The sequence below is a fragment of the Sebastes fasciatus genome, chromosome 13 (assembly GCF_043250625.1).
Source record: "Sebastes fasciatus isolate fSebFas1 chromosome 13, fSebFas1.pri, whole genome shotgun sequence".
Lineage (NCBI taxonomy): Eukaryota > Metazoa > Chordata > Actinopteri > Perciformes > Sebastidae > Sebastes > Sebastes fasciatus.
The window spans coordinates 34,674,924-34,684,923 of NC_133807.1; the positions used below are offsets into that span (position 1 = coordinate 34,674,924).

Genomic DNA, 10,000 nt, shown 5'->3' on the forward strand with positions numbered 1-10,000 from the left:
GAGTTCATCAGGAACAGCCGACACCGAGCAGAGACGAGTTCGGACCAAACTACGACGTTTCCTCCAGCGGAGGCCGACGCTGCAGAGCGTTAAAGAGAGAGGCTACATCAGAGGTAACGTCACACCTGGGCTGTTTCCATGGTGACCAGACTGTCATCAGAAGGGATGGATGGATGGATGGATGGATGGATGGATGGATGGAGGGAGGGATGGAGGGAGGGAGGGAGGGAGGGATGGATGGATATTGGATGGATGGAGGGAGGGAGGGAGGGAGGGAGGGAGGGAGGGATGGATGGAGGGATGGATATTGGATGGATGGATGGATGGAGGGAGGGAGGGAGGGAGGGAGGGATGGATGGATGTAGGGATGGATGGATGGATGGATGGATGGATGGATGGAGGGAGGGAGGGAGGGAGGGAGGGAGGGAGGGAGGGAGGGAGGGAGGGAGGGAGGGATGGATGGAGGGATGGATATTGGATGGATGGATGGATGGAGGGAGGGAGGGAGGGAGGGATGGATGGATGTAGGGATGGATTGAGGGATGGATGGAGGGAGGGAGGGAGGGAGGGAGGGATGGATGGATGTAGGGATGGATTGAGGGATGGATGGATGGATGGATGGAGGGAGGGAGGGAGGGAGGGAGGGAGGGAGGGATATTGGATGGATGGATGGATGGAGGGAGGGAGGGAGGGAGGGAGGGAGGGAGGGAGGGAGGGATGGATTGAGGGATGGATGGATGGACGGATGGATGGAGGGATGGATGGATGGATGGATGGAGGGAGGGATGGATGGATGGATGGATGGAGGGAGGGAGGGAGGGAGGGATGGATATTGGATGGATGGATGGATGGAGGGATGGATGGAGGGAGGGAGGGAGGGAGGGATGGATGGATATTGGATGGATGGAGGGATGGATTGAGGGATGGATGGATGGATGGAGGGATGATTGAGGGATGGATGGAGGGATGGATGGATGGAGGGATGGGTGGAGGGATGGATGGATGGATGGATGGATGGAGCGATGGATGGATGGCTGGATGGATGGAGGGATGGGTGGATGGATGGAGGGATGGATGGATGGAGCGATGGAAGGATGGATGGATGGATGGAGGGATGGATGGATGGAGGGATGATTGAGGGATGGATGGATGGAGGGATGGATGGATGGATGGATGGAGGGATGATTGAGGGAGGGAGGGAGGGATGGATGGATATTGGATGGATGGAGGGATGGATTGAGGGATGGATGGATGGATGGAGGGATGATTGAGGGATGGATGGAGGGATGGATGGATGGAGGGATGGGTGGAGGGATGGATGGATGGATGGATGGATGGAGCGATGGAAGGATGGATGGATGGCTGGATGGATGGAGGGATGGGTGGATGGATGGAGGGATGGATGGATGGATGGATGGAGCGATGGATGGATGGATGGATGGATGGATGGAGGGATGGATGGAGGGATGGAGGGATGGATGGATGGATGGATGGAGGGATGGGTGGATGGATGGAGGGATGGATGGATGGAGGGATGGATGGGGGGATGGATGGATGGAGGGATGGATGGATGGAGGGATGGATGGGGGGATGGATGGATGGAGGGATGGATGGATGGAGGGATGGGTGGGTGGATGGATGGATGGATGGATGGAGCGATGGAAGGATGGATGGATGGAGGGATGGATGGATGGATGGAGGGATGGAGGGATGGATGGATGGATGGATGGATGGAGCGATGGAAGGATGGATGGATGGAGGGATGGAGGGATGGATGGATGGAGCGATGGAAGGATGGATGGATGGAGGGATGGAGGGATGGATGGATGGATGGAGGGATGGATGGATGGAGCGATGGAAGGATGGATGGATGGAGGGATGGAGGGATGGATGGATGGATGGAGGGATGGATGGATATTGGATGGATGTGATGACGTGTATAATATTAACCCTCTCCTGTCTGGTATCAGATAACGTGTTCGGCTGCCACCTGGATACTCTCTGTCACAGAGAGAACACCACCATCCCCAGATTCGTGGAGAAGTGTATCAGAACAGTGGAGAGGAGAGGTAAACACACAACACACACACACACACACACATTAATACAAATATACGAGTGTGTAACTGCGAGTGTGTGTTCAGGTCTGGACGTGGACGGGATCTACAGAGTGAGCGGAAACCTGGCTGTGATCCAGAAACTACGACATAAAGCTGATCATGGTAACAGTCCGTCTGTCTGTCTCTTCTTTGTTTTGTCCCCATTGTCCCTGTTGTCCCCATTGACTCTGTTGTCCCTGTTGTTCTTGTTGTCCCTGTTGTTCCCGTTGTCCTTGTTGTTCCCATTGTTCCCGTTGTCCTTCTGTTCCCGTTGTCCTTGTTGTTCCCGTTGTCCTTCTGTTCCCGTTGTCCTTGTTGTTCCCGTTGTCCCTGTTGTTCCCGTTGTCCCTGTTGTTCCCGTTGTCCCTGTTATCCCGTTGTCCCTGTTGTTCCCGTTGTCCTTGTTGTTCCCGTTGTCCCTGTTATCCCGTTGTCCCTGTTGTTCCCGTTGTCCCTGTTGTTCCCGTTGTCCTTGTTGTTCCCGTTGTCCCTGTTTTCCCCATTGTCCTCGTCGTGTCTGTTGTCCCAGTTTTACCCGTTGTCCCTGTTATCCCCGTTTTACCTATTTCCCCCGTTGTCCCCATTGTCCTTGTTCTACCCATTGTCCTTGTTGTTCCCGTTGTCCTTGTTGTCCCCGCTGTCCTTGTTCTTCCTGTTTTCCTTGCCGTTCCTGTTGTGCCTGTTGTCCCTGTTGTCCCCGTTGTCCCCGTTGTCACTGTTGTTCCTGTTGTCCTTGTTGTCCCTGTTGACTCTGTCGTCCCCGTTGACTCTGTTGTCCCCGTTGTCCTTGTTGATCCTGTTGTCCTCATTGTCCCTGTTGTCCTCGTTGTTCCCGCTGTCCCTGTTGTCCCTGTTGTCCCTGTTGTCCCAGTTGACCCTGTTGACCCTGTTGTCCCTGTTGTCCCAGCAGAGGAGCAGCTGGACCTTGAGGACGGACAGTGGGAGGAGATCCATGTGATCACTGGAGCTCTGAAGTTGTTCCTGCGGGAGCTTCCAGAGCCGCTGTTCCCCTTCAGCTGCTTCGACAAGTTCATCGCTGCCATCCGTCAGTACTCAATAATCCTACATCACTGAACACACCACCGTCAGTACTCAATAATCCTACATCAATGAACACACCACCGTCAGTATTCAATAATCCTACATCACTGAACACACCACCGTCAGTACTCAATAATCCTACATCAATGAACACACCACCGTCAGTATTCAATAATCCTACATCAATGAACACAACGCCGTCAGTACTCAATAATCCTACATCACTGAACACACCACCGTCACACTCAATAATCCTACATCAATGAACACACCACCGTCAGTATTCAATAATCCTACATCAATGAACACACCACCGTCAGTACTCAATAATCCTACATCAATGAACACAACGCCGTCAGTACTCAGTAATCCTACATCAATGAACACAACGCCGTCAGTACTCAGTAATCCTACATCAATGAACACAACGCCGTCAGTACTCAGTAATCCTACATCAATGAACACAACGCCGTCAGTACTCAGTAATCCTACATCAATGAACACAACGCCGTCAGTACTCAATAATCCTACATCAATGAACACAACGCCGTCAGTACTCAATAATCCTACATCAATGAACACAACGCCGTCAGTAGTAACAACGAGGCTAACTAGAGAAAAGGAAAAACCATGAACGTCCTCAGATCACGAGGCCTGTAGTCGTTGAGGTTTGTGTCTTTATGTCCATGCAGAGATCCAGGACTACAACCTGAAAGTGTCCTACATGAAGGACCTGGTTCTCTCTCTGCCTCTGCCCAACCACGACACCATGGAGCTGCTATTCAAACACCTGCGCAGGTGAGTTCAACTTGGAGGCTTCGTCCAACCTGGACTATCGTTTCCAAACACTTCAGACGCAGTAGTAAGCTGGATCTCTCTCTCTCTCTCTCTCTCTCTCTCTCTCTCTCTGTCTCTCTGTCTCTCTCTCTCTCTCTCTCTCTCTCTCTCTCTCTCTGCAGGGTGGTCGAGCACAAGGAGTCCAACAGGATGTCGGTTCAGAGCATCGCCATCGTGCTCGGCCCCACGCTGTTACGCCCCCAGACCGAGTCGGCCAACATGACGATCCACATGGTGTTCCAGAGCCAGATAGTGGAGCTCATGCTCAACGAGTTCCAGACCGTCTTCTCCCAGAAGTAGGGGAACCTCCTGGAGCTCCTCTGGAACCTCCCAGAACCCCCGAGGACCTCCTGGAGATCCTCTGGAACCTCCCAGAACCCCCGAGGACCTCCTGGAGCTCCTCTGGAACCTCCCAGAACCCTCCAAGGACCTCCTGGAGCTCCTCTGGAACCTCCCAGAATCCTCCGAGGACCTCCTGGAGCTCCTCTGGAACCTTCCAGAATCCTCCGAGGACCTCCTGGAGCTCCTCTGGAACCTTCCAGAACCCTCCGAGGACCTCCTGGAGCTCCTCTGGAACCTTCCAGAACCCTCCGAGGACCTCCTGGAGCTCCTCTGGAACCTTCCAGAACCCTCCGAGGAACTCCTGGAGCTCTTCTGGAACCTTCCAGAACCCTCCGAGGACCTCCTGGAGCTCCTCTGGAACCTTCCAGAACCATCTGAGGACCTCCTGGAGCTCCTCTGGAACCTTCCAGAACCATACGAGAACCTCCTGGAGCTCCCCTGGAACCTTTCAGAACCCTCCGAGGACCTCCTGGAGCTCCTCTGGAACCTTCCAGAACCATCTGAAGACCTCCTGGAACTCCTCTGGAACCTTCCAGAACCATCTGAAGACCTCCTGGAACCCTCCCAAACATCAGGACACCTGCCAAAAATCTTCCAGTGTCAGAGAAACTTCTCAAACTTTTGACCGAATCATCTCCTCCTCTCCAACCCAAGTTCTCTTGGGACTGAACATGGAATCTGCTGGCTACATGATGTCCCTTTCTAACCACTGGGCCTTAAATGACCCAAGTGGAACTTGAGTGGAACCACCTAGAACCCTGGACTACTTTTGAAACATTTGACAGAAGCTTTGCTCTTTTATTTTATGGCCAAATTGAAAATATTTTCTTGGCATTTTAAAACCCCAAGACATCTCACTTTGAGCAAGAACTCTTCCAACAAAGTCCGGATCCTTCTAGAACCTTGTAGATCTCTGGAACCTAACATCATCTAGATGTTGAATCACAGAAATTCAATTGACAATCAAGTTGACGGGGTATTACAGCTGGAACCTGCAGGCTTCACCAGGATCCTCTCTAACAACTGTGCCTGAAATGATCCCAGTAGAACCCGAGTGAAACCATCTAGAACCCTGGCCTGATTTTGAACCTTAAACTTAAGTCATTTCCACTGCAGAACACTAACAAAACACTTTTTGGCAACTAAAAAACACACATTTTCCACCTCAAGCAAAAACTGTTTGAACAAGTTTTTTTTTAAATTCATGGTCATCGAAGTTCTCGGGAGTAGAACCTGGAACCTGCAGGCTATATGATGCCCTTCGCTAACCACTGTGCACTAATTAATCCAGGTAGAACCTGAGTGGAACTATAGAACCCTGGACTCATTCTGAAACTGTAACCAGCAGCTTCATTACTCACTTTGCACCTTAAAGCAAACTCCCTCTGAGAAGGAACTGTCCCAACAAGTTCCACAATCATCTAGAACCTTGTAGAACTCCCAAACATCATCTCCTCCTGTATTAAATGTTCTGGATAATTAAATGTACGGTGTGCTGAACCTACATAAAGTCGTCATCATCAGACCACCGAGCCTTAAATAACGCTGTTAGACCCTGAATGAAACCTCCTGGAACCCTGGACTGGTTCTGAAACCTTAACCAGAACCTCCGCTTTGCTTTCAAAGCAACAGACCAAACAAAACACAGCTCAATCATTTTTGGCCGTGGCCATCTTGGTTTTTGGCCGTCTCCATCTTGGTTTTTTGCCGTCTCCATCTTGGTTTTGGTCTTCACCATCTTGGTTTTTGACCGTCTCCATCTTGGTTTTTGGTCTTCACCATCTTGGTTTTTGGCCGTCTCCATCTTGGTTTTGGCCGTCTCCATCTTGGTTTTTGGCCATCACCATCTTGGTTTTTGGCCGTCTCCATCTTGGTTTTGGCCGTCTCCATCTTGGTTTTTGGCCATCACCATCTTGGTTTTTGGCCGTCACCATCTTGGTTTTTGGCCATCACCATCTTGGTTTTTGGCCGTCACCATCTTGGTTTTTGGCCGTCTCCATCTTGGTTTTTGGCCGTCACCATCTTGGTTTTTGGCCATCACCATCTTGGTTTTTGGCCATCACCATCTTGGTTTTTGGCCGTCACCATCTTGGTTTTTGGCCGTCACCATCTTGGTTTTGGCCGTCTCCATCTTGGTTTTTGGCCGTCACCATCTTGGTTTTTGGCCGTCACCATCTTGGTTTTTGGCCGTCACCATCTTGGTTTTTGGCCATCACCATCTTGGTTTTGGTCTTCACCATCTTGGTTTTTGACCATCTCCATCTTGGTTTTGGTCTTCACCATCTTGGTTTTGGTCTTCACCATCTTGGTTTTGGTCTTCACCATCTTGGTTTTTGACCGTCTCCATCTTGGTTTTGGTCTTCACCATCTTGGTTTTTGGTCTTCACCATCTTGGTTTCTTGGCCGTCTCCATCTTGGTTTTTGGTCTTCACCATCTTGGTTTTTGGCCGTCACCATCTTGGTTTTTGGCCGTCACCATCTTGGTTTTTGGTCTTCACCATCTTGGTTTCAGACTTCTTTTAGCAACCAGAGGAGTCGCCCCCTGCTGGCTATTAGAAAGAATGGAAGTAGGAGGTTTTGTCCCCGTCTTTTATAGTCTGTGGTTTCTACATGTCGATGAACACTGAATCTTCTACAATCAGTTTTTTAGTTTAATGCCAAATATCTCCATGTTCAGAGTCGCAGTACGAGATAATGTGTTCCCAGTATCAACCAATACAACCACCAGTCTGTGTTGCGTTCAATGACACTGGAAAACACAAGTTTGAAATGAACAAGACCTTCTTGGTATTAAACACTGGATCAAAATCAGCCATGTACAGTATGACGTGTTGTTTTAGACTCATCTCACACCAGAGAAGAAGAAGCCCTTTGTCACAGGATGGAGGTGATATGAAATCAAATGATCAAGTCTTTGTGCTAAGCTAGGCTAACACATCCCAAGAGGATTCATGAAAGTGTTTCTTTGAATCTAAATGAGGTTTAATAGAAAGTCCAGAGGACCCAGGACGTTTCCCTGAGGGACTCCGCGGGTTATTAAAGACACAATAGAAATGTTAGTGTGGAACATTTGAACTGCTGTTTGTCAGATGAATTCTAGAAATGATAATCTGTACGATGCTGTATGTTTCTATAGTATTGAGTTTATATGTATTACAGATATAGAACAAAGTTAACGTGGAAGATTAAGAGATTAAACTCTGTATATAAGAGGGTATTTTACTGACATTTAATAAAGATAAACCTGATCTGTATGCCAGTGTTCACCAGTATGTCTGACTTCATGCACCTGAAACAACAAACTGACTTTCATTGTTTCCATCCAGAGTTAAAGCGACGCACCATTCAGCCGTTCATAACAACAAACCATAAGCTGATCTTACATATTATTTTCATACAGTCATAATTAGATTCATGTTTAATATCAGTGGACAGTGACATCCATTTCTTTTCACTTTATTTTGAATTAATGATTTATTTATTTGGAACATGTATTAAATATTTAATACATGTTCCAAATAAATAAATCATTAAAACACAAAACAAGAATAATTAATAAAATGATCAGTAAACAATCAATTAACAAATAATCAATATAAATAAATATAACATGTCAGTATATGTTCCTACACCTTCTCCATAACTCCAACAGTTAACTCAATATGGATCATAGATTCCTGTTTCTTGGTAATGAGGTGATGTTTGTCCTCGTTAGGTCAGAGGATCTTTATGATCTGTTGATAGAGTGTTCCAGCAGCAGCAGGAGGAGGATCTGTGGTATCTCTCTTTCACACTGCGGTGAAGCAGTCTGTCACTGAAGGAGCTGTTTAACAACGCGGGGAGAGCGGTGCGTTCTGTAGTCCATCTTCAGGACATTGTAGTTTCACCACAGCAGACTGACGTCACTAACATCCGCCGCCGTCGCATCATAATGACGGAGTCTAGTGGAAGAGCAGTCAGAAGTTGTCTTTTCCTAACTCCTTCTGAATTCTCCTTCTCATCTCTCCTTGACCTCATGACGTTTTCCACTGAGGTTAAGGAGAAGTGGTTAGGAGACGTGTTAGGAGTCGTGTTAGGAGACGTTAGGAGACGTGGTTAGGAGACGTGTTAGGGGACGTGTTAGGAGACGTTAGGAGACGTGTTAGGAGACGTGTTAGGAGACGTGGTTAGGGGACGTGTTAGGGGACGTGTTAGGAGACGTTAGGAGATGTGTTAGGAGACGTGTTAGGAGACGTGTTAGGGGACGTGTTAGGGGACGTGTTAGGAGACGTGGTTAGGAGACGTGTTAGGAGACGTGTTAGGAGACGTGGTTAGGAGACGTGTTAGGAGACGTGTTAGGAGACGTGGTTAGGAGACGTGTTAGGAGACGTGTTAGGAGACGTGGTTAGGGGACGTGTTAGGGGACGTGTTAGGAGACGTTAGGAGACGTGTTAGGAGACGTGGTTAGGAGACGTGTTAGGAGACGTTAGGAGACGTGTTAGGGGACGTGTTAGGAGACGTGTTAGGAGACGTGGTTAGGGGACGTGTTAGGGGACGTGTTAGGAGACGTGGTTAGGAGACGTGTTAGGGGACGTGTTAGGAGACGTGGTTAGGGGACGTGTTAGGGGACGTGTTAGGAGACGTTAGGAGACGTGTTAGGAGACGTTAGGAGACGTGGTTAGGAGACGTGTTAGGAGACGTGTTAGGAGACGTTAGGAGACGTGTTAGGAGACGTTAGGAGACGTGTTAGGAGACGTTAGGAGACGTGTTAGGAGACGTTAGGAGACGTGGTTAGGAGACGTGTTAGGAGACGTGTTAGGAGACGTTAGGAGACGTGTTAGGGGACGTGTTAGGAGACGTGTTAGGAGACATTAGGAGACGTGGTTAGGAGACGTGTTAGGAGACGTGTTAGGAGACGTTAGGAGACGTGTTAGGGGACGTGTTAGGAGACGTGTTAGGAGACATTAGGAGACGTGGTTAGGGGACGTGTTAGGGGACGTGTTAGGAGACGTTAGGAGATGTGTTAGGAGACGTGTTAGGAGACGTGTTAGGAGACGTGGTTAGGAGACGTGTTAGGGGACGTGTTAGGGGACGTGTTAGGAGACGTGGTTAGGAGACGTGTTAGGAGACGTGGTTAGGAGACGTGTTAGGAGACGTGTTAGGAGACGTGGTTAGGAGACGTGTTAGGAGACGTGTTAGGAGACGTGGTTAGGAGACGTGTTAGGGGACGTGTTAGGAGACGTGGTTAGGAGACGTGTTAGGGGACGTGTTAGGAGACGTTAGGAGACGTGTTAGGAGACGTGGTTAGGGGACGTGTTAGGAGACGTGTTAGGAGACGTGGTTAGGGGACGTGTTAGGGGACGTGTTAGGAGACGTGGTTAGGAGACGTGTTAGGGGACGTGTTAGGAGACGTGGTTAGGGGACGTGTTAGGGGACGTGTTAGGAGACGTTAGGAGACGTGTTAGGAGACGTTAGGAGACGTGGTTAGGAGACGTGTTAGGAGACGTGTTAGGAGACGTTAGGAGACGTGTTAGGAGACGTGTTAGGAGACGTTAGGAGACGTGGTTAGGAGACGTGTTAGGAGACGTGTTAGGAGACGTTAGGAGACGTGTTAGGAGACGTTAGGAGACGTGTTAGGAGACGTTAGGAGACGTGGTTAGGAGACGTGTTAGGAGACGTGTTAGGAGACGTTAGGAGACGTG

The 10,000-nt window shown here is 49.2% G+C and overlaps 1 protein-coding gene across 5 annotated transcripts in view; it reads left to right on the forward strand.

Annotated features, from left to right (window-relative positions):
* The window catches only part of LOC141781402 (rho GTPase-activating protein 27-like), a 32,840-nt gene extending 28,414 nt beyond the window's left edge, over positions 1-4,426 (forward strand). For 3 of the 5 annotated variants that reach the window (XM_074657134.1, XM_074657132.1, XM_074657135.1), the window contains 6 exons: positions 1-113; positions 1,971-2,069; positions 2,145-2,222; positions 3,007-3,144; positions 3,833-3,938; positions 4,100-4,426. The exon at positions 1-113 is cut by the window's left edge and continues 7 nt beyond it. In XM_074657134.1, the coding sequence (XP_074513235.1) occupies positions 1-113; positions 1,971-2,069; positions 2,145-2,222; positions 3,007-3,144; positions 3,833-3,938; positions 4,100-4,277 (712 nt within the window). In that variant the 3' untranslated portion in view covers positions 4,278-4,426. The remainder of the gene's footprint in view (positions 114-1,970; positions 2,070-2,144; positions 2,223-3,006; positions 3,145-3,832; positions 3,939-4,099) is intronic. The other 2 variants (XM_074657136.1, XM_074657133.1) reach the window with 1 other exon arrangement.
* The last annotated feature ends 5,574 nt before the right edge of the window (positions 4,427-10,000 follow it).